The 25,472-nt window shown below is 32.9% G+C and overlaps 1 protein-coding gene across 1 annotated transcript in view; it reads left to right on the forward strand.

The window, feature by feature from the left end:
• The first annotated feature begins 1,899 nt into the window (after nt 1–1,899).
• The window catches only part of LOC113040060 (protein unc-13 homolog A-like), a 28,551-nt gene continuing 4,978 nt past the window's right edge, over nt 1,900–25,472 (forward strand). Inside the window, exons 1-18 of the mRNA XM_026198297.1 lie at nt 1,900–2,123; nt 5,262–5,291; nt 6,652–6,751; nt 7,449–7,566; nt 10,825–10,948; nt 11,095–11,165; nt 12,060–12,114; nt 13,849–13,872; nt 14,674–14,872; nt 14,979–15,962; nt 17,117–17,219; nt 19,480–19,526; nt 19,801–19,879; nt 19,981–19,986; nt 20,273–20,347; nt 21,370–21,589; nt 23,008–23,235; nt 23,315–23,456. Of these exons, the coding sequence (XP_026054082.1) occupies nt 2,102–2,123; nt 5,262–5,291; nt 6,652–6,751; nt 7,449–7,566; nt 10,825–10,948; nt 11,095–11,165; nt 12,060–12,114; nt 13,849–13,872; nt 14,674–14,872; nt 14,979–15,962; nt 17,117–17,219; nt 19,480–19,526; nt 19,801–19,879; nt 19,981–19,986; nt 20,273–20,347; nt 21,370–21,589; nt 23,008–23,235; nt 23,315–23,456 (2,627 nt within the window). The 5' untranslated portion in view covers nt 1,900–2,101. The remainder of the gene's footprint in view (nt 2,124–5,261; nt 5,292–6,651; nt 6,752–7,448; nt 7,567–10,824; nt 10,949–11,094; nt 11,166–12,059; nt 12,115–13,848; nt 13,873–14,673; nt 14,873–14,978; nt 15,963–17,116; nt 17,220–19,479; nt 19,527–19,800; nt 19,880–19,980; nt 19,987–20,272; nt 20,348–21,369; nt 21,590–23,007; nt 23,236–23,314; nt 23,457–25,472) is intronic.

Raw genomic sequence — 25,472 nt, forward strand, 5'->3', positions numbered from 1 at the left:
ATGTCGAGCACTTTCGGTCATATCGCGCGCACGCGCACAACACCCGGTCCCAAGCGCACGTGTGGAGTTGTATATATCAATATCTTTAAAAACACTTAAAAACACAATTTTTATTCTAAATTATTTTTCTATTATATTTTATAAAAAAAATTTATCTATTAAATCGGACACAAGTAAAACAGACTAGAAACTATTCTTGCAATATCTATAAAATGAAAGTCTTTCAAAATATATGAATTATTATTCATATAACAAAAGGGAACTGGTTTGTCAGTACATTGGTTTAATGCAGTTTATGGCAAATTCCAATTGCCTAGAATTTGTATATATATATATATACACATATTTTAATATTTTTAGCAATTTATTTAGAATATACCCATTATGATTTCTAGAAAAAGGAGAACGCAGGGATTCCTTTTGTTTCCATCCTAAACATCCTCATAAACATCAGGGGACGGGTTCCCAGACAGGGTTTAAATTAAGTCTGGAGCAGGCTTAATCCAGAATTATTATCTAGATTTATTTTCATAGGCTTCTTTGATCCTGTTTGCCATTTTTGATGTATAAAGATTGAAAACACTACGTAAATCTGAAGTTAAACTAGTCCTGAAGTAGCTCAAGGGCCTTTGGAGTTTAAGAGGCTAAATCTCTGTCCAGGAAACCGCACTAGAAGCTCAATAATAAATGATCTGTTATCTCTATATACACTTGATGTGGTTTACATGGTAAGTCACGTGCTATTGTGTTCATGTATGCATGTAAATGGCAAAAGTCAAAGCCTATCACCGAGTAATAATACTTGAGTGTCATGACGCCCCCTTCTGGGCGAGCTGGGAAACGACGCGATGACGTCACACGCCCAAAAGCTGCAGCAAATGCAGCATCTGCGAAAGAAAAAAAAGCCCTGTCATGAAATTGTTTCCACTGTGACGATGTTGAGACACTGGAAATGCAGTTAGTATAGGAATGAACCTAAAGTATCCACCCAAACTGTTTCTCTTACGTTATATATTTTCGTTTATGCATTTAGCATTTTAAACAGAATGAAAGAGAAAACTGTAGTTGCAGGATTCTTTATTCGAATTGTATATATTATATATTTTTAAACATTTTTTTTTGTCAAATAAGTTTTATTGAAAGACAAAGACTTTGAAGATGTATTTGCATTTATTTTCGTTGCTATATTATTATTATTATTATTATATTATTATTTTACATTATAGCAGGTGGTATAAAAATGTTTCACATATAATATAACTGTATTTACTTTTGGATAGACACATTTTTATTACAAAGATGTCTATCCAAAATTAAATACAGTTATATTATATTAAATTAAATGAGACATTTCTGTTGTCAAAAGTCCTTGTCCAAAAAGATGATGCAATTTCTTAAGATGAATTTTATTTATTTATTTATTTGCTTTTTATTATTAAATATATAAATATATGATAAAAAACTAATAAATAAAAACTTTCATCCTAATAAATTGCATAATATATTATAATTATAATGTCTATAAAATAAAATAGAAGTCCCTAAAGTTTAAAATATATAAAGTATTCAGTAATCAAAAATAAATTCAATTGTGAATACCCTAGTTATTATAGCAACTTCAATACGATTATAATAACAATACTAATTATTATTATTTTTAAAGCGATGTCAGTCAGTGATATTTCAATATTCATTATTATACACACGTTTTGTATAAATTCTCATTTAAATTAACGCAGACGTTTCCCATATATCTTTAATGTTCAGCCTTTTTCTATTCAAAATTTTTTGTTGTATAATAAACCTGTAATACTTCGATCTGCTCTGTTATATAATAAATTCATTTCTGCACGCGCGTGTGCGGGAGTCCCTCGTGTGCGCGCGCGCGCGAGTCAGAAGAGAGAAACTCCGTCTGCGTCTCCTCGGCGTGACGTCACGGTGCGAGCTGTTCCCGCGCCGCTGGTGCTGAAGGAATGTGAAGATTTTCTGTGAGATCGGAGTTTATTGCTGAGAAGCTGCGGTTATGGCTTTGTGTTGAATCCAGTCACAGCACGTTAACGGACTGTCCCGTTCCCGCGGAGGTGTGACGCGACGCGACGCGATGTCTCTGCTCTGCGTCGGTGGTGAGTAACACTCTTTCATTCGCCATTTGTTGTGACAGAATTTAAATAACAGTCACAAAATCCTTTTATCGTATTCCTCACTGTTGCAGTACCATGGCACTTTAATATGAACACAGACATTATGGTATTTGCAAGCGTTATATTTAATATGCATGTCCAAAAATGTTATTTTTGTCACTCTTTTATCATGGTACGTGTAAAATGAGACTTGTTTAATAAAGGTGTTTGAAGATTCATTCATCAACCTGTTAGTATTGAATGCAGACGCTGTTAGGACACTGCATTAATATTTTAAGGATCTGATATGTAGAAATGTGCTGTTAAAAAGGGTTTTGCTGGTATTGTAGTGTGGGGATCTCTGGCTCGGCGTGGGAAGTGTGTTCGTGAGGGAATCCTGTGTGTGTGTGTGTGTGTGTGTGTGCTTGATGAAATGACATTTCTTGTGTTGTGAAGATCATCCTGGTCACGGTGCAAATCTTTCAAGGCGTCACGTTCCTTCAGCTTCACCCACATTAACAGTGTGGATTAAAATATTGATTGATTGACGGGTCATATTTACGACTGGTTGATTTCAGACGCCTCTGATGCAATGCATGCTCTGAAAGCAATATCTGTTCTGCAACATGTGTACTGCATTATAGTCATAGAGACTCATGGGCATCCAATGCACGTTAGAAAACAGATCTGAATGAGTGTAATCCAGCACTGCTGATTATTTTGCTCTGATGCATTGACACGTGGCTGGCTCTCATTCTTATTCTGTGCCGCATCAGACTCTTAAACACTAGAAGCGCTGGTCATTAAGCGCACAGCTGTTCAAGGGTGAATCGCACTAAACCTTCCGAGATTAATGCATGAATCATTTTATACCAAATTAAAAAAAAAAAAAAAAAAAAAATATATATATATATATATATATATATATATATATATATATATATATATATATGTATGTATTTATATATATATTATATAAAATAATAAATGTTATAAATAAATATATAAATAATACAATTCACACAAAAACGCATAATATGAACACATAATTCATTAAAAATAAAATTGTTGCATTACACTAATGAAAATTGGATTTTTGTTTGCTGATATGAATTAATTTAATATGTCGACATGATATTTAATGAAAAAGCAAATTAGCAAATATGCCAAACCCCTTTAGTTTAGAGCAAAAACTAAACTAAATTTTAACTAAACTAATTAAACTAAATTTTCATTACCATAATGCAAAAATATCTAAATTATATATATATATATAATTATTATATTATTATATATAATTATTATATATAATTATTATATTATTATATATGAAATGAAGCTTATTTTTAAAATTGTTTTTACATTATATTTAATGGAGAAAAGAAAAAAAAATCCACTTCCTTTAAGTGAATACAAAATAATAATATCAAATAAAAATCAACAAATCTAATAAATAAAAATGAATTATATTTCCAAAATGTAAAAAGAATAAAATAACCCTTAATTTATGCTGATTTAAAAACATAAAAAATATGTTACATTAGAATCTGGAGGGGAAGATGTGTTTTGTTTTGTAATGGAAAGTAAAAACACAGTTCAAATAACCCATTTTTGGGGGATAAGATATGATCTGGAAAATATAACTGATTTAGAGGAAGTCCCTGAGGAAAGGAACTGTTCAGGAAAAGAGTTATGGGTTTATTTCTCAATGAGACGACGAAAGCTTTTATTCTTGATGTGTGGTTTGTCATGACTGAGGTGTTGGATCAATGCTCATTACAGGAGAAAGTGTGCAGCGTGAAGCGTCATGATTTAATTAAGCTCTTTACTTAAGAGATAAAGTATTGTCAGGCACTCCACTATCCTTTTTGTATATATTACCCTTAACAGATTGTGTAATGAAATCTAAAGATGAATGGATTTCATTTTCCTGCTGTTGTGTTGAGTGATACGACTCTTATGCTGAATGTGGGAGTGTTTTCATTCGTATGTATTACTGAACATCCCACCTTCACAAAGTCTTCAGTTAGTGCCATGCTTTGATGCTTTATGAGGAGTTTTGTTTCTTGTCCAAATGCTTTTGGAGAGACTAGAAGAAGAGATCTTAAAGAAACAGTTCACCCGAAAAGAAATGTAGCACTGCATCAGTGTCTCATCAATGGATGCTCTGCAGTGAATGGGTGCCGTCAGAATGAGAGTCTGATAAAAACATCCCAATAATCCACAGTCCGTCAGTGAACATCTGGAGAAGACAAAAGATGAAACAAATCCAGCATTAAGATGATTTTAACTCAAATCCGAGTCTATAACTCAATGCTTCCTCCAGTGAAAAGTGTTCTGGTCTGAATCAGGAGAGAAATCTGCACATTAATATGAATTTTTTTGAGCTCTTTACCCTTTCTGAATGACAATTATTGACTGATAGAAACATCTGAGATGATGTTGACCTAAACGAAGCATCTCAGGAGACTTAATGAGCTCTAAATTATGAAGCAGCAACATCTGCGCGATATCAAAAGGCTTTCTTTCTTCGTTTCCTTTCCCAGTCAGCTGGAGGTTTTAATAAACAGGGCCTGGGTGTCATTGATTACGATGTGTTGTTTGTGGGCAGCAGATCCAGCTCTGAATTATTTATATTGGCAGTGATTTATGATTCTGAGCTATTATTAAGTTTCCTGGGTTCTGCGATCCAGCGTCTTCTTCATTGATCTGGTCTGGGTATTGATCGATTACAGTGGTCTATTTTAACTGCACTCAATGAAACACCATACGACAGAGCTGCACACCTCTCTCTAATTCAGTCTTAGATGGAGCAGGATGGCAAAGATTGTTTGTGCCTGTATTTATTTGCTTGAAATGGAGAGAACCGAGTGGCTTGGAATAGATCGGGTGTTTGAGCACAGATGCACAGTGGACGCTCCGCTCGCTTCGGGTCGTCATATTTCTGTCGACTATGCAGATATAAACAAGCTGTATCAGACCTGGCACATCTATCTATTTAATCCTAGTTCTGCTGCTGCAGAACAGCTCAGTTATCATCCTTGAACATCAGGCAAACACCAAAATCTAAAAAAGTTTGTTTCAGCTCGTTTATTGGCTCATTATTTCTCTAATACTAACTCTTCTGTTTGTTTTTTACAGTGAAGAAGGGCAAATATGATGGACCCCAGGGTAAGTAAAAGGATATCACAAATTAATTCACACATACAGGTATATATGTATGTAAAAAATGTGTATATATGTGTATATATATGTGTGTGTGTGTGTGTGTGTGTAAAAATCATAAAGCATAAAAAATATGATATGTGTAATGTAGATAAAATATGGTGCATTGTGATAAATTCTGAAACTTTTTGCCATTTTCAATTTGGTTCAATTTGTTAATACAAGTTCATTTACATTTATGCATTTAGAAGATGCTTTTATCCAAGGCGATGAAAATGAGAAACATAACAATCTATTTGTCACAAATGATGCAAAAGTGTAATGCCAGGTTTAATATAAAGCTAGATTAGTGCATAGTTCGTTAACCTGTTAACTGTCACTCACGTTTTTGAAGATAGACTTGAATGTGCATGATACAAACCTAAATTTTTTATAATTCATGACTGAAAACATTTTGTAACATGATTTTGATGTGCCATTTACATGGTAATGCAATGTCTGATTTTAAAATGGGTTTTGAAGGATGAATTTTGAGATTTTATGTTTTCAAGTGATATATAACTTCTAAAAATTGATAGAGAAAAAGGCAACGAGGAAATCTTTTTTTTAAACAAAGGTAAAAGCTCCTTTTGTAATGTAGATTTCTGAGGGTGCACTCTTGTCATAAATTCATCTATTACTTTTCCTACATAATTTCTAACAAAAAATATTGGTAAAATATATATTTGGGAGTCTTAGACCTTTCCAACGATATATAGTTTGTCAAGATTAGATTAGATTTGATTGTAATATAGTATAGTCAACGTAGGCGTCCCCTATACGGGACGGGGTGACATTTAACAGGTTAAAATGAATTAGGTATCGTAAACTAACTATGAAAACGTTTTTTAAACATTATTTACTAATTTCCTTTCAATGTTAATTTATATTAATTTTTTTAAATATAATAAATGTGTAAAATAATTATAACATTTATTTATTTTATTTGCTGTATAACTAACAATGAAAAGTGTTTATTTTTACATTACTTAATTTTCAAATTTAATGTTAATTTATACAAATATTATTTAAAATTAAAAAAATGTAAATTAAATTAAATTAAATTAATTCATTCAGTAGACGCTTTTATCCAAACATTCGGGCTATTAATTTTTACCTATCATGTGTTCCCAGGGAATCGAACCCCTAACCTTGTAATTGATATCGCAATGCTCTACCACTTGAGCTACAGTAACACTGAATATAATATATTTAAATATGTATACATTAATTTATACATTTATTTAGAGTTGTTCAGTACAGTACGTTTTGGGGTTGCTGTATGTAAATGCTATGATTTCTATCTCTATTTCTGTTCTTCCTGCAGAGAAATTCAACACATATGTGACTCTGAAGGTTCAGAATGTGAAGAGTACGACCATCGCTGTACGCGGAAGCCAACCCAGCTGGGAGCAAGACTTCATGTTGTGAGTCCTTCGTATTCTCTTCTTCTGTCCTTATCCTTGTTCCTTTCGGATTTATTTTCTTTGCTTTATGTTTAAGCTTATCTCGTGTCTCCTTGAATTTTTTTCCATTCCACGGCCCATGTCACATCTTTATTAATGCAAAAGTGCATTTTGTGTGAATTAGAAGTTGACCGATTTATCGGTTATCGGTGATTAATCGGTACCGATAATTGATTAAATTAAGTTAAATAGTTACGCACTCTTTTAGTTTTAATTACAAATCCTTTTTAAAAACTATCGGTTGATTAATCGGTATCGGTAAAATCCACTATCAATTACTATTACTATTAATAATTGTAATAATTGTAATAATATTTTTTGTTCTGCCTGTTGACAGTATCTTCTGATTTATGGAATGATAAAAAGAGAAATCCCAAATATCCCAAACATTTTATATATATCGACAAAATCAAACGAGTTTTGAACCAAGCTTCATCCAATGTTCAGATTTCTGTTTTCAAATGTATGCAAATGAGTGTATATATATATATATATATACGTTCCTCTGCAGAACATCTTACTGTCTTTCATCCTTTGTTCATTTTCGATTCCCATTTACAGGTTTATTCTGCGGTTTAGTCTGCGCTCCTCTTCCACCTGCATTTATCTTCATCTAAAGGTTGTTCTGTCTTCTGATTCTCTCTCTGTTTGTGTCCAGTGAGATAAATCGTCTGGATCTGGGCCTGACGGTGGAGGTGTGGAATAAAGGACTGATCTGGGACACCATGGTCGGCTACGTTTGGATTCCACTGCGGAGTATACGCCAATCTAACGAGGTCGGTGTTGCATCATTGGGTTTGCATGATACGGCTGATATGAGCACCGTTCTTAATACCTGTTCTAGTACAACAGCGAAAACAAAATGCTGTTTAATTAAAAAGTTAAATATCAAGCTTTAATTGAAAGATTGGTAAAATAGGGAATCTAATAGAGACTTTTACTTGAGGCTTCTGAGGCCGCATTCACAAAAATATTCTTAAGAAATGTCATAAGATACATTTCTTGAAGTTTGTAAGAATGTTTCTAAAGACAATTCTTGAAAAATTATATATTTTTTCTTATTAAGAAGAAAATCAGGCTTATTTGGAAGCTTGTTTCTGCCAAGTTATAAAAAATAAAGGTAATTATGATTGATTATCTCACAGTTCAGACTTTTTTTTATGGAATAATAAAAATAAACATAATAAAAATTTCAACTTTTTATCTGACAATTCTGTTTTTTATCATATATATATATATATATATATATATATATATATATATATATATATATATATATATATATATATATATATATATATATAAAATATTTTTTATAATTTTATTTTGCAACTAAGATTTTTCTTCTCAATAATTTTGAAAAAAACCTCAGAAGTTTGAAATATAAACTGAGATGTAATATTGCAAGACAGAAAAATTAGAATTCGCAATTAATTTATGTCTCAGTAAACTTAACAAATAAAATTCTGTAAAAAAACGTAATTGCGAGACGTAAACATAATTTTGGGAGAACAAAATCAGATTTGGGAGATATTATCTCAGAATCGTGAGAAAAGACATAATGCTCTGTAATAATCATAATAAGCTTGCATGATATTTTCGCTGTTTTTTTAATGCACCATGTACTTTAAATCTGTTTAAAGATGCGCTCATTTGCATGTATTGCATTAATTTGTTCGCCATCTGTCTTGTACTGAATGTTCAAGAAATATTGCATATGTATTGAATGCTGCTTAAAATTCTCGTAATTATAGGCTCAAATTTCAAAAAGTAATGTCATGCATACACGTAGTTATGTATGTTGTAATGCTAGCAACAATTATTTTGAAACAGCCCAATAAATCCATCTTACCTTTGGGGATTTAAGACAAGTTGAAAGTTATTCTAATAGAGGTAATTTATGATGAATTTTAACAAGACTCTTTTCAAGTAGTTTTGTGTTACGAACAATCTTAAGAAAAAGGTATAAGAATATTCTAAAGAAGTATTTTTGGGAATAAAAAATATTAGTTTTGCTTTTTTTTTTTTGAGAAAAACTACCATCAAATACACGAAAGACCGTTACATCAAAATAAGAGTTCGGTTTAACTTGAAGAAATTATGACAGAAACATATTCTCAATGTAATTTTCAAAGCAATAATAACAATTTTATTTTTCTAAAGGAATTTCATACAAACAAGGTGATTTTTATTAATTTATACAGTTTTGTTTTGCAGCATCTTGTTTGAAAAAATAAAAATGCAGTGTTTTGTTGTAAATTAATTATTTGAATTCATTTCAAAATATCGATTCAATTGTAAAAATGTTATTAATTAATTTAATTAAGACACCATTTTTAAAATAATAAATTAAAATGAATCTTAAAATGCAGAATCCTGAAAAAATAAAAAAATAAAACAGAATTTATGGAAAAATAAAATGGCTTTTTATGGGGACTTAAATTAAAAGTGAGTCAAGGAAAGCATTTAATATCGTGATAAATACTGATATTTTATGATGTGAAAAAAAATGTCATAATAATATTTTTAGCCATGTCGGCCAGTCCTAGTTTTAAGCATAAATTCTCTTAATTCTGATGCATTTCTCATAAAACTTAAGTAATTTTGCTTCTAAAGTAAATGCATCTTGATTTCAAGAATGTTATATAGATATTTGACCTGAAAAACGAGATAAAAATATCAAGTAATTAAATAATGTTTTGCAGTGTGATGGAAAGGTGCCCAAATTTAAATGAAAATGTTATGAGCTATGAAAGAGCAAAATAAGAGCAGCTACAGCTGTTTTTTTTTGTGGTGAGATCAGACTTTAAATTAAATTGAACTCGGGATGACAGTGTGATGTGGGAGAAGGGAAGTGAAGGTCAGGTTTTTGATTAGATCTGGTTCAAACATGGCATGCACTGCTGGATTTATGGCTGTAATGCACCTCAGACCTCGTGCACCTGTGCCCTTCCTGTCCTGTTATGTAACCCAGTTATTTAAAGACTGCGGTTTTATTGAGTTGCCTTCCATTTACTGCTTTTATGTCCTGTTTTATAAATGACCTTGAGCTTTTCCTCATGCGTTCACATGTAACATGAATAATATATCATCTGCTGTCAGTGATTAATGAGTTTTGACTTCTCTCGGTCGCTGATGCTCTGGTGTTTGTGTGATTTAAAGCTGTGGAGGGTTAAAAAAAACTAAAAAACAAAAACGACAAAAAATGACAAAAATTATGAACTCTAAATAAGTACAAATTAAAAATGGAAAATATAAAAATAAATCTGATTCTAATTAATCTGGGACTATAATTATTTAATTAATACAATTAATATAAAACTTAGTATATAAATGGTCTTCAAGCATCAATGCTATACTGGATGGAAATCACTATTAACATTTATTATTAAATCACTATAATTAAAAAAATGGATTATTATTTTATATATATCATAAAATAAAAGGCTGACTTGAATAAAAAAACTCAAAAATAGTAATATTATTTTTAGCATTTAAAAAAATATTTTTATAATATTATTTTAAAATAAAAGAGAATAAAAGTAAATAAGTATATACAATAATATATATGTAAAGCAATGTACAACATGTATACTAAAATAAAATTGTTGAATAACTGAACATTATAAAAGAATATAAAAAATACATATATTATGCAGTATGCAATTTATATAAATAATAAATGTAATATAAATATTAGCCTAAAATGTAAAAGTATTTGCATTTGATGACAAAATGATATGCATAATGAGTCTGAAGGGGTGTCCCAGTTTACATACTTATGCACTATACTATGCCATTTACTAGTAAGAATAATAAGTGCACTTCCTTATTACTTATTTAACCAAAAAATGAATTGTGAGATGTTGGAAACTGATAAATTGCATCCTGGAATGACTGTGATGATGATGGATGACAAACACGCTGACTAAATGATATATGCGAGACATAGTGCCTACTTTAAGTGCATAAAGTATGTAATTTGGGATGTGTGTAGATGTGTAAATACACTTCTGTGTGTGTTTGTGTTTCAGGAAGGACCAGGCGAGTGGCTGACTCTAGATTCTCAAGTTATAATGGCAGATAATGAAATCTGTGGCACCAAAGATCCAACCTTTCATCGTTTGCTTCTGGACACACGCTTCGAACTGCCACTGGGTCAGATTATATGTGTGTGTGTGTGTGTGTGTGTGTGAGACCCGCTTTCACTCTGAAGAGTCTTCTCCATTACATACTCCGTAGATATGACATCTAAGATACGACCTCAGGCTAAGACGTCTCTTCTGTGTGTGTTTCTCCCATAGACATCCCAGAAGAAGAGGCGCAATACTGGGCCAAAAAACTGGAGCAGCTCAATGCCATGCGAGACCAGGATGTGAGTCTGTCGTCTCTCTGTGCTGTAGTTTCTCCATAAAACACAAACATACACTTTTCAAAACAATTACATCTGTAAATTAACCTAATGTGTTCACAATCGCAAATCAAAGACAAACTTGATGCCATGTTGTCATACATAGTAGTGCTGGGGAATATAGCACAAAAAAAGGCGGGAAAAAAATCTCAATATTTTTTCAAATTATTACAGTATTTAATATTTGTAAATACATTTTTTTTTGCCCCCTACATATTTGAAATTGTTTACTGCAAATCAGCACACACTCATACACACACACACACACACACGCAAATATATATATAGAGCAATAAACAGTAAAACTAATTTAGACAGTGTGACTACTTATTGCTTTTTTTTTTACTAAATGAAAACAATATAACATTAAGAATAATATTTACTTAAAGGTACTTAAATTATACTATATTAGAAGTGCAACATTTCTTACAAAAAGTTACAACAACAACAAAACAAGTTCTTTGAAGAACAAAGAAACACATTACATAGAAAAAGTGGCTGGAGTGTCTTAAAAAGACTCAATTTCACTAATTAAAGCCTTAAAAGATCTTAAATCAGAGACAGAAATTCTTAAAGTCATAAAGTCATGGCATTAAATGTTGCATGCACTGCAAAACTGAATATCTTAACATGTATATTTGTTTTGCTTCAATACGAATATCTTAATTTCATTACATAAAGGTACATTAGATTGAGATGCAAAATAAGCATTGCTTTCTGATAAACCAAACAAAATTAACAGCTTTTATGCATAAAACATGAACAAATATCTTGTTTTCTTTCGGTTCATATCATGAGTTTAATCTGGCAGGTTTGATATGTGGCTAGTGTTTGATATGTGTGTGATTTGTGTTGCAGGATTCATATCAGGAGGTTCAGGAGAGGCCACTGTCTGTCCCAGGAACACAGTGTTGTGAGTGTGATACATGCTTCAAATTAAAGCCTAAATCATTACCAAATTATCCATAATATTTAATTTCCCCTTCCTTCACGTGCTATATCCGACTTAAGACTGTCAATGGATAATTCAGCTATTCTCATTCAGATAATTTCAAGCTAATCTTAGTAAATGCTGCTTAGTAAATGATTAAAGTAACCACATCTTGACCATACAAGCTAGAAATTGTGTCTGATGTTCATTTATTTTTTAGCGCATTAATATTTTTCAGTCCTTCCTGTATCGTACGTGAGTCACTGTTAATGGGATTCAGAAGTAAATCAAGCAGAAAGCATGAATTGAGCTCTGACTTACTGTGACTCACGCTCTTATTTCACACAAACACACACACTCTGCTGACACAGCTCCCAGGGGGCGGGGCTAGGCAGCGGGGCCTTCTGATTGGCTGAGACACGCAGCTGGGAATCATCACTGGATGGCAGCCAAAAGCACTCAAATCACACAACACTGAGTCATCAAACCCGTACTTTACTCTGCTGCAGGAAGAGACACAGACAGAGTCGGTGACTACGTGAAAAATGATGTCATACTGAAAGATTAGATAGATGCGTGAGAGCCGGGTAAAATTACAGTAATTACAAATACAGTAATACTGTGAAATAGCTGTTTTCTGTGTTAAAGTGTAATGTATTTCTGTGATGCTCCGCTGTATTTTCAGCATCATTCCTTCAGTCTTCAGTGTCACATGATCTTCAGAAATCATGACAATATGATGATTTACTGCTCAAGAAACATCTCTGATTATTATCAGTGTTGAAAACAGTCGTGCTGCTCAATATTTTTTGTGAAAACCGTGATACTTTTTATTTTTCTGGATTATTTGATTAATAGAAAGTTCAGAAGAACAGCATTTATTTGAAAATAGAAATCTGGATGTAAATATTTTTTATTTAAAACTTAAATACCTAAATATATTTTTAAAAAATGTACATTTTGGGTAATATTATTATTATATAAAAAAAAAAAAAAAAAAAAAAAAAAAAAAATATATATATATATATATATATATATATATATATATATATATATATATATATATGTATTTTTTTATTTTTTTATTTAAGTATTATTAGATAAAATAAATATATTTAGTTAGCAATATGTAAGTGCCTACAACTTACAGAAAATATATTTATATGTTTTTCCATAAATAAATTTTCCGTAGGATGTATTCACTTTATATACTTTATACATTTTTTTATATACTATATATATAATACTGACCCCAAAAAATTCTGTACATTAATTTTTTTGCCTTGCAAATATTTATTTATTTAAAATAAACCTTCTTAAACTAAACCTTCTTAAACCTTTATAACAATGTCTCAAGCATTTATAAGTCATTGTAAAATCATAGATGCTTCATTTAAATCCGGTAAAAATATAAACAAATCACTGTATGATATAGTTTAGCATAAGTGTGTTTATTCATTTGTATCTAAATATTTTGTCAAGGCAAGTAAAAATATTATCTAAAATCTCTGCATGGTTAAGAAGTAGAAGTAGTTTTGAATGTTGTATAAAATAAATAATCAGTATTATATCGAGCATCGCCCATGTTTATGCTTCACTGTTGTCTCTGGAAAGACTCTGAGTGCAGACTTACAGTGTGTTCTTTTCAGGGCAAACCCAGGTTAAGCGTCAGCATTGCATTGTGGGTAATTCTCTGTCTTCTCTTGTCTCTCACAGGTAACTGGTGGGGCGACCAGCAGAGTGAGTTTACATATCTATCATCATAAAATTATTAATATGACATCTACTTTCCTATTGGTTTTCCCTTTAGTTAACATCACCAGAGTGGATTTACTCACTGATCGAGCATTTCATGCTTGAAGGCCGTGGATTTGTAATTATTTCTAAGGCTTTGAAAATTGAAAATGTAAAGACGTTAGCATGCAGAAGTGACCGAGAGACTTTTAGCACGCTAAAATATTTAGTTTAATATTTATTTCAGCACCACATTCAGATATTTTGGATATTTCTTAGGCTTTACAAGTATTGTCACTTATACAACAGATTCAAATACTGAAAGATGAAACTTTTAATACTACAGCCATAATAACTTAAAATTAAAATCCATCACTTCGTGTGAATACAGTAAAAATTTAACTAATAGATGATTGCCATATTTGCATTTTGTTTAATCGTAGTACATTAGGACTGTTTGTCTTTGTATTACAAGTTAAAATATGTAAACGAGGCTTTATCTAATTAGTCATGCACTCATTTGCATATATTTCCAGAATAAAAGCCTGAACACTGGATGGAGCCCGGTTAAAAATTATTTTATAAATTAGGTTTTTACAGAGGTGATTTTTAATCACTCCATAAAACAGAAAATACTGTGAAATCCAGAAAAATAAGAAAATAAAAATCATGTTTTTAAGGAATTTAAAATCAGTCAAAGGACTGTTATGGAAGCAAAACGGCACATCGCACTTCTCGAGTAACAGCAGCTCATGACAGATGTGTTTGTGTGTAGATTTAGGAAAGCAGATGTGTCTTTGTGTGTAGACAATGATCCAGACAGCGCGATGGATGACCGAGACAGTGATTACCGCAGTGAGACCAGTAACAGCATCCCACCGTCGTTCTTCACCGCATCTCAACCCAACGCCTCGGTCCACCAGTATCCCATGAGCCACCAGCACCACAGTCCCAGCGCCCCAAACAACCACTGCGACCCGGTCTACGATCACCAGACAGGCATCAGGTGAGAGAAAGAGAGCAAGTAATACTTAATATTTACTTTCTTAATTTTAGAAATTAAGTTTTTCTTGTTGTGCCTAATCTCTCGCTCACTTCCCGTCCTCCTCCAGCCCGACCGGGAGCTACGCATCCTCAGCCGAGCTCAGTCACTGCAGTTCTCAACTGAGCGAAGAGTACGGCGAGCGAGAACTTTACGACGAGAACGACTCGTACCACTCCTGCCACTCGTCCGTGTCCTACAGCAAGGGCTCGCCGGACTGGGACGAGATGCAGGGCACGTACAGCGATGAATGTGTCTACAGTAAAGATGAAGGAGGAGAAGAAGGTGCTCTTTATGAGGAAGAAGATGCTGACCTGTATCCAGAGGAGGTGGACATGTTCGAGGGCGAGGAGGACTTCAACTACGTCAATGAAGAATTGGATCCAGTTGACGAGGACCAAGAGCTTTCGTTCACTCCAACCGCTCCAACGCTTGATGTCCCATCAGCTACCAGACCTCCTCTGGAGAAACAGACCTCGCTTCACCAACAGTCTCAAAACGCCAGCCAACCTCAAGTCCAACAGTCCAATCAGACTCAACCCAAACCCCCAAACCAACAAGTTCCCACCCCCCAAAAACAGCAGTCCTCAGGCCCACTCACTTCGGTTCAGTCCTTCTTCGCCATGGCTAAGCCATTGACTGCTGTGTTTGGTTTGGGTGGATCTACTCCTTCTCCACCAACAACACAATCCCAACCTCCACCAACTCAATCCCAACCTCCACCAACTCAATCCCAACCTCCACCAACACAATCCCAGCCTCAGATGGCTCCACCTCCTGCTCCTGCCACCCAACAGATGCCTCCACCATCAAACAAATCCCCTGAGCTTCCCACTCCTGCCCCAACATCCAATTCCAAACCTGCACTAGAACCTAAACCTCCATCCCTGACCGTGGAGAAACCGCCAACGGTAGAGCCACCAATGGAGGAGGAACCTCCACTTCAAGAAGATGGCTTTCACGTGGAAGAACCTCCAGATGAGGAAATAAAGATTGAGAGTCCACCTCCATCTCCTCCTTTTGAAGAGGAGGAACCAGTACCTGAACCTGAGAGGTGCCACAAATATCTCAATAACTCCTTGTTGTTCCAAGATGTTCACACGCCAGATTTACTGGTAATGGTGATTGATCTAGGTTCCAGGCAGCTGATTAGTATCCAAAACCCGTTTAAAACCAGCAAACCAGAGTCAATTGGCCACCTAAAATGCACAAACCAGATTCATTAGATGATTTTAAAGCTGTTTTTAGGATTTTTGACTTGGTTTAGATGGTTTGCCATTAGGATGCATGAGCTGATTGGTGTCCAAAACCACTTTAAAACCAGCAAACCAGAGTAACTTGGTCAGTAAAACACACAAGGCACATTTTTTGGATAATTTAAAGCTGTTTTAAGGATTTTTGATTGGGTTTAGATGGTTAAACAGCTTGTCTTTAGGCTTGATGAGCAGATTGGTGTCCAAAACCATATTAAAACCCGCAAACCAGACTCACTTGGCCACCTTAATTGCACAAACCACATTTATTGGTTGATTTAAATGCTGTTTTTAGGATATTTCACCTGGTTTAGATGGTCAACCAGCTTGTATTCCAGCCTGACCATCTGATTACTGTCCAAAACCCCTGAAAAACAGCAAACCAGACTTGCCTGACCAATTAAAACACACAAACTACATTTATTGATTGATTTAAAACCTGTTTTTAAGATATTTAAACCAGTTTAAGTGTCCAAAACCCATTTAAAACCAGCAAACCAGAATAATTTGGCCACCTTAAACGCACAAACCAAGGTCAACCAGCGTATCTTCCAGTCTGACCAACTGATTGGTGTCCAAAACCAGTTTTAAAACCAGCAAACCAGATTAGCCTGACCAGCTAAAGTACACAAACCACATTTATTGGTTGATTTAAAATCTGTCTTAAGTATATTTCACCTGGTTTAGAAGGTCTACCACCTTGTTTTAAAGCATAACTCGCTGAAAAGTGCCAAAAACTCCTATAAAACCAGCAAATCAGACCAGTTAAAATGAGAAAACAACATTTATTGGAAGATTTAAAAGCTGTTTTAAGGATATTTTACTTGGTTTAGATGGTCTACCAGCTTGTCTCCCAGTCTGACCAGCTGTTTTTTATTAATAGCATAGTTAGGCGAGGGAATTGTTAGACTAATGTTGCTGCTTTATTCATGCAAACCGTCTTGTTTGTCTGCAGTGAACCTGTGAAGGAGGAGCCGAAAGAGCCGGTGGATCCGGCGGTCAGAGCTAAAGAGAACTGGTTACGACTCTTTGAGAAAGTCCGACAGCAGTTACAGGAGGTGAGACTTACACTTCTGTAGCAAATCAGAACTGAGCCAGTTTACTTCCTGAAGTTTTGTTAGCGTTTTCTTCCACGTAAAAAAAGATGCTTGTCACTTAAATCGAATCTTCACGAACCTCACATTCATTTTCTCTCAGTTTTATTCAGAAATGTCTCACGTTACGGAAGTAAAATGAGCTGTTTTTATATTTTCATACACATTTTCTCGGTGCTTATAATGCGATGGAAAACCATGCTAATGCTAACGGCGTTCTAACCGCTGTCATTATTATTTTGCAGTTTGCCACGTCTTCTTTGCTTCTTTTTTGTGTGCGCTATTCTGTTGACTCTTTATCCTTTTGTCGTCTGTCTGTATCCCACCGTTTTGTCATCTTTCCAGTCTCTTTTCATTGCTTTAGCGATTTGCATGTTCGCTCAGATGACCCATGATTGGACGAGACTGTCAGGTGGGTCCGTTGTTAGTGGTGTGAACATCCTGTGGTGGTTTTGGTGTGAGTTTCTGACCTGTGTAAAATATAAGCTGAAATAGCATTAGCCACTCATCAAAAATTGTATTTCCTGTTTTTTATGCAATTGCAAACAGCACAAAATCAATGCATCCCAGCTAAAATAACAAATGTTTTGCAAATGTTCCAAGAATGTTATTATGAAACAGTAATTTCTGAATGTTCAAATTATATTTTTTTCAAAACTTACTATTTTTTTTAATATATAATGCAAAAGTTATGTGAATGTTAAAAACGTCTAGTTTTTCCAATGTTTTAAAAACTCTTTTTTTGTTTTTTTGTTTTTGTTATTTGAATGTTACCTGAATTTTTAAATTTCAATTTTTTATTTACTTTTTTTCTGGGCGGGGGGTTTTGCAGACATTAAAGGAATAATTCACCCAAAAATGAAAACTACCCCATGATTTACTCACCCTCAAGCCATCGTTTTTTGTTTTTTTGTACAACAGTCCAAAAGAAGTCCAATAAAGTGCATCCATCCATCATAAAAATGTCCCACACGGCTACAAGCTTTGAATAAAGGCCACCTGAAGCGAATTAATTAATGCATTTTAGTAAGAAATATACATATTTTTTTTTACGTCATCCACCGGACTGAACACGCGTACAAGATTAATGTATATAAAGTTATAAATATGGATATTTTTCTTATTCCGTTATTCACTCTCCAGAGCTGTGTGAGGCACTTTTTATGATGGATGGATGCACTTTATTGGACTTCTTTTGGACTATTGAAAAATAACACCAATTCACTAAATATAATATTTAATGTAAAGAAATTGAAATGCTGTAACAATATAGCTGCTAAAAAGATGTTTGTAGCTGCTAAAATACTTTTATTGGCAGATTTTCATTACCTTTGGAAATGAATGCCAAATTTAGTTTTATTTTAAAAGAAGGGTCTTCAATGCACTTAAACACTGATGATCAATTAATATGATTTTGTTGATGGTCGAGGACGATATCTAGAGATGAGGGTGATTGGATTAGTTGGTTGTAAAATAGCTGAAACACATTGTTCATTTGTTAAATGCTGTATTAAATACTTTATTGTTCATTTAATGATCTTTTACTTCTGTTTTTATTTATTTATTACACTAGCCTCATTGCTGAAGAGATTTTTTTCATTGTTTATTGGTGTTTTTTTAGTGTGATGTACTATTTTTTATTTTTAGAAATTTTTATGTTTTTCTTTTTCATATTTTGCATAATCAGTTTAGTTTAGTTTACTTTTTTATCGTTTTAAGTGTTTAGTAATTTAAATGGTATTTTTGTCTTTTTTTTTAAATGGTTATATAGTTTTGATGTTTTTTTAAAAGTTAGATTTAGTTATTTTAATACTTTAAGTCAAACTAAACATTTATATTGAGTCATTTAATGTTTATTCAATTATTTCTAAAATAAATATACATTTACAAAATGCATTTATTTAATGCTTAGTATATTACAAATAAATGTACATATTTATGTATTTAATAAAAATACCTTGCAGTTGTATTTTTAGTGCTATACTTAAAGTCTGCTAAATTATAACAAATAATGTATTACCTAATGCACTTTAATTGTGCATAAGTCCATTTAAAGATATACAGAAGTATATTTTATTGTGCTGATTATTGCAAGGTACACTTAAAGACTGATATTATTCAATCCTCATGAATAGTGACATTAAAACACATTTTAGGCTTAATGTGCTAATATTTAGACTGAGCTAATAAAACTAATAATGAAATGTTTCTCTCTTTCTCTCAGGCACGAGGAGAGACAGACTCTCAGTCGCTGTGGTTTGGTAAAGGAGGGTAAGTCAAAGCTTTGACTGAATGCATGAACTAAATAAAACGCAATGGTTAATAATGCATAAATGCAAAAATAGCAATTCAGTATAAATCAGAGATGACATTTTGGCTCTGCGCTCTCTAGTTAGAGAGTGAATGTTGATGGTAATTGAGAGCCATGCATAATGGTTATAATGGTGATGAGCAGGCAGTGAACGGATGTGATTTTCTGCATACGGTTAAGGAAGGGAAGTTATTTTTCATGCAACTTTATTCTTATGATTGTTTGTTTCTCCAGGATGGGTGGAGCGCTGTATAGCATCGACAGCATGCCTGATCTGAGGAAGAGGAAGACCATTCCTCTGGTCCGAGATCTGGTGAGAAAACACTTTGTGTTTCTCTAATATTCAGCTCATCATTTAAATGTGAATAACAAGTTTTTGTCTCGTTTTCTTTGCCTCTGCTGTCTCATACTCAGGCTATGGTAAGGATCTGTACTATTTATTGCATATTAAGGCACCGTTTGTTTTTCTTTCTGTAAATATTGCCATTTATAAGTTCACATTTTTATAGCGTTTGTCCAGGAGGGAGATTTTTATTGCTCTTTCGTAATGATGATGACGTTGTTGATATCTCTTCTGAAGCTCTAGAGGAGACTCGTGTGAGATGACTGGGTTCTTTTCTCATCTGAGAAGTCTCCATTTGTTCTCTGTGTAATGAGAAACAGCTCATAATGAGATATGAATGGCATCTCCTGTGTGATTTTTCAGTCTCTAGTGCAGAACTCTCGTAAGGCTGGCATCACGTCTGCTATGGCCTGTAGCACACTCAACAATGAGGAGCTGGTAAGTGATGGGTCTCTCTGGAAGATGTAACTTTAAATAAAAAATGCAATGCAAAAATTTACTCGTCTAAAAGTAAAGGTGCTGCTGCATGTAAAATCTGTGCACTGTGCACTTGGAGAAAAGCGCCGTGGTGCCATAAGTATATGAGTCTCTTAATAATAAAAGAATGATTAAATAAATATTAAATAATTGTTTAACGCTATAACTAATTTTAATTTTGGATAAATTAAATGTCATGGTGATGAGCGGAGAGATTTGTTCTGATTAAAAACAAACAAAGGATATTTAGTTTTAGATAAATACAAATAATAAATAAATGAAAATAAGAGGAATTCTATATATATATATATATATATATATATATATATATATATATATATATATATATATATATATATATAGTAAAAAAAAAATCAATAATTATAGTTTTCAAAACAAATATTTTACATGCATTAAGGTAGAAAATATAAAACATTTTTTATTTTTATTCCCACATAAACTAAATGTCATGGTAATGAGTGGAGAGATTTATTCTGATAAAAAAAATATATATATTAATAAATATAAAAAATATCAATAATTATAGCTTTAATTAAAAAATATATATATTTACATGCATTCTGGTAGAAAATATTAATAATATATTTTTTTTACATTTTATTTTTATTCCCACATAAACTAAATGTCATGGTAATGAGTAGAGAGAGTTATTCTGATTAAAAAACAAACAAAATAATAAATATAAAACAAATTACAAATAATACATTTATTTATAAAATATTGATTTATATTATCGACTTTGAATTACAAAAATGTTTTATGAAACTGAACACAAAGTATATTGTTCGGCCATAAAAGTATAAACGAGGCTGAATGCACATGACAGAATCACTAAAACCTAAACTAAAATTAGAAATTAAGTCTGAATATATAAAACTGAAAGCTAATTTAAAATATGAATACGTACTGTAATAGTGCATATATAGTCCTAAAGTAGCGCTGGTGTGTTTGTGCTCATGCAGAAGAGTCACGTGTATAAGAAGACGCTGCAGGCTCTGATCTACCCCATCTCCTGCACTACGCCGCACAACTTCGAGGTGTGGACGGCCACGACACCCACCTACTGCTACGAGTGCGAGGGTCTGCTGTGGGGCATCGCGCGTCAGGGCATGCGCTGCTCCGAGTGCGGCGTCAAGTGCCACGATAAGTGCCAGGACCTGCTCAACGCCGACTGCCTGCAGAGTGAGACTTTAATGCTTTCAGGGCGTTCACACCAGATGCGACTTGTGCGAATAAATCGCGCTGTTCATGCGTAGTTGGACGCTTGAACATTTTGAGTTTACTCGCTTTATTCGTGCGTGAAACTCACTTCACAACAGATGTGAATTCGCGTCATGGGAGGGGCTTCTGCCAGTTGAGTTCACGCAGCATTGTGATTTCAACCACCATTTATTCGGATAATTTTCAAACAGTTGTACAGTTGTACAATATGCTATTTATTTATAAAGACAGCGCCTATTTAAAAAAGTTTTGCAGATTTTGTAGACGATCAGCTCCATGCTTTTGTGGTTAAACATAAAATATAATTCCTCCATTGTTGTTTCGGATTTTGTTACATCGTAATCACATCACTACTAGAGGAAGCTCCTGATTGGTAAATGCGGCACAATGTTTCGCCAAAGTTCAGATTTGAAAATTGCGCGATTTGCGGGAATCACGCGTTACGCGCGTCAAAATGCCAAAACGCTCAATTCGTGCCGTGTCATTCGCACCACCACATTCACGCGAATTGCGCCGCAGGATGTCTTTTCGCGTCTTTGCATTGTAAATCTCTCGCGCTTAACATTTCATTTGCGTCTGGTGTGAACGCACCAGAGTGTGTCAATGTGCAAGAACACATTTTGATACATTTCTTCTTTAATTAAATTTTATTTTACTCCTTGTTAGTAACTTGTAGTGTAGCTAACTGGTGGTAAAAATAAGCAAAAACTATAAATTTGTGAGCAATGCAAAGTTTCTTGAAAATTTGTGAATGAACGTGAAAGCAGAGATATATAATTTTTGCTCCTTGCTCATTTGAAGTGGAACTTATCTATTTTTTTTTTAAATATATATATTAATGAAATGTGATTAGTATATTGACGAGTCATTAAAATAATAATAAATAATAAATAAATATCAATAAATATAATATAAAATACATTTGAGAAATTGTTTTAAATATGTTTTATTTTTAAATGCATTCAATAATAATTCAGTAGCAAACTGAACATAGAGTATATTTAGTCATTAAAATAATTATAAATAATAAATAAATATAACAAATATCAATAAATACAATATGAAATAAATTTAAATAATTGTTGTTTTTCTAAAGGCATTAAAAAAATTCAGTAATAAATTGAACATATTGTTTAATCATTAAAATAATTATAAATAATAAATAAATTGCTATAAATATAATATAAAATGCATTTTAATAATTGTTGTTTTAAATAATAAACGCTTTAATGTTTAAATGCATTCAATACGAATTCAGTAATAAACTGAGCATAGAGTATATTGAGTAAATGCATGCATTAAATGTCACCCAGTGTGTTAATATTAGATTTAAATGTCTTAAACATGATATAAGTTGTGCTTGTGGAACTGATGGACAGGAGCTGCTGAGAAGAGCTCGAAGCACGGCGCTGAAGACCGAACGCAGAACATCATCATGGTTCTGAAGGACCGCATGAAGATCCGCGAGCGCAACAAACCCGAGATCTTCGAGCTGATCCAGGAAGTGTTCGACATCCCCAAGGCGAGCCACGGGACGCAGATGAAACAAATCAAGCAGAGCGTTCTGGACGGGACGTCAAAGTGGTCGGCCAAAATCAGCATCACATGTGAGCTCAGAAGTACAGTTATCAGTGATTTCAAAATATGTTTGCATCGTCCCTCAAGAAATGATTTCCTCTGTGTCAGTGGATTGTGCTCAGGGTCTGCAGGCGAAGGATAAGACGGGTTCGAGTGACCCATACGTCACGGTTCAGGTGGGCAAAACCAAGAAGAGAACCAAGACCATCTACGGCAATCTCAATCCCATCTGGGACGAGAGCTTTCACTTGTGAGTGCATGAATAGAAATGCTCATGTTCACAATTAATCTGTTTTGTTTCTTTCTTTTTTAACTTATTTTCAGTAATCCGACTTTTTCTTAAAAAGCACACATTTGCTTTTTTATGAGGTACAGAAAGATTTAGTTTTACTTATATGTACACAAGAAAAATATAATTTGATTACAAAAATAAATGTAAAAAAGAAATGCAAAGATAACAAAAAATAAATAAATGAAACAAAACTTTCTTAAAGGGATAGTTCACCCAAAAATTGTATTTTCCTCACCCTCAAGGCATTTTAGGTGTATATGACTTCTTTCAGATGAATTTAATCAGAGTTATGTTAAAAATAGTTCTGGCTCGTCCCAGCTTTATAATGGCAGTGAATGGGTGTTATTTTTGTGTGCATCCATCCATCATAAAAAGTGCCTCACACGACTAAGGGGAGTGAATAAAGGCCTTTGGTTCCAATCGGGCAAAAAACCTAGGATTAGTTTGCAAAAGTAGCTTTTTAACATATGTGTGAATAACAATTGAACGATTTGATTGACAGCAATGGTTCTTGAGGCAAAGTTGTGCATTATGAGGAGATCTATCAAATTATGTTCATATTGTGTTGATATGTTGAAACACCTAGTGATAACAGAGCCATAAAACTCATTAGCACCAACTAGTGGCCGATTTCTTTCGAAATTCTTATATCTGAAGCGAATCGATGTGCTTTTGTAAGAAAAGTATCCATATTTTAATCTTTATAATATAATCACCGATCGATATTAATGCTTGTCCGCTTGTCCGATGACGAATGATTCAGATTTGATTACTTTCAGTGTAAACGGTGACTAATAACGGATCATGTATTGACTTACATTTTAGACACGTTTTTGCTCCATTTCGCTAACAAAAACAGTTCTAAGCAAAGCAGCGGATCTCACAACAACACACAACAGTCTTTCGTTACTAAATGATTCATTTGTGAACGAGTCAATGATTCAGTGAGCCATTTGTATAAACGGTTACTTGCTTCATTTGTTGAATGAATCAGCCGTTTGAACGAATCGGGTGAATCAATGATTCACTCATTAAGAAAGTGACTTACCACTACCTACTGGTGGTTTAATTTCATATATAAAAGAATCATTGCAATTTTCCAACATTTCATATTTGTGTCAAAAAAGTAAAACATTAATTTTAATAACATTATTTATGCATTTGGACAGATGGAGTTTGTTGATACTGATTTCATTTGAATATAGTGTATTATTATTCTAACTTAATATATTGATCCAGTGTAAAAATTCGACGTAAATGGAGACATGTACATTTAATCAGATTGGGAAAATATTGTCCTTCATAAAGTTAAAAAGTGTAACGGCAATCAATTTAAGGCAAATATACAAAAAATGCTGATTAACGTAATACCTGATAAAGCACTGATGAGACTGCTTTAGAAAAAATTACATTTGTGCCGAAACAAAACAAAACACTTTTTTCCCCCAGACAAGTAACTTTTTTACTCGGACAAGTGAATGATTGATTTACTTGACGAGCTCATGTTCCCTGATAATATTATATACAATTTTTCATTCTTTCGTTAATTTTTTATTATTGTTTTCTTTTTAATTGTAAAGTTCTATTAATTTAGTTGTGTTTTTGTCCTTTTTATTTATTTATTTATTTTGTAAATATGTATCTTTTGTTTTTATTAAGTTTCAAGTTTTTAGATTTAGTTTTTATAGTACCTCAAGTGGAACCAAATGAAAATCAGAAAATATGCCAATTTTTATTTATTTCAAAGTTGATTATATATCATGCAGAGAAACACTACTATATTTTTATTAACGTTTTATATTTAATTTTTAAGTTAATTTTTTTTATTTTTCTGTTTTTGGGGATTTTTCTTTTTTAATATGTCTATATAGTTTTTTATTGATTCTTATTTCAGTTGTATTTATTTATTAGTTCAACTAAATGAAAATTAGAAATGTTGCAAATAGCTAAAATAAGTTTATTTATCTATTTATT

This window comes from Carassius auratus, chromosome 2, assembly GCF_003368295.1.
Source record: "Carassius auratus strain Wakin chromosome 2, ASM336829v1, whole genome shotgun sequence".
Taxonomy (NCBI): Eukaryota; Metazoa; Chordata; class Actinopteri; order Cypriniformes; family Cyprinidae; genus Carassius; species Carassius auratus.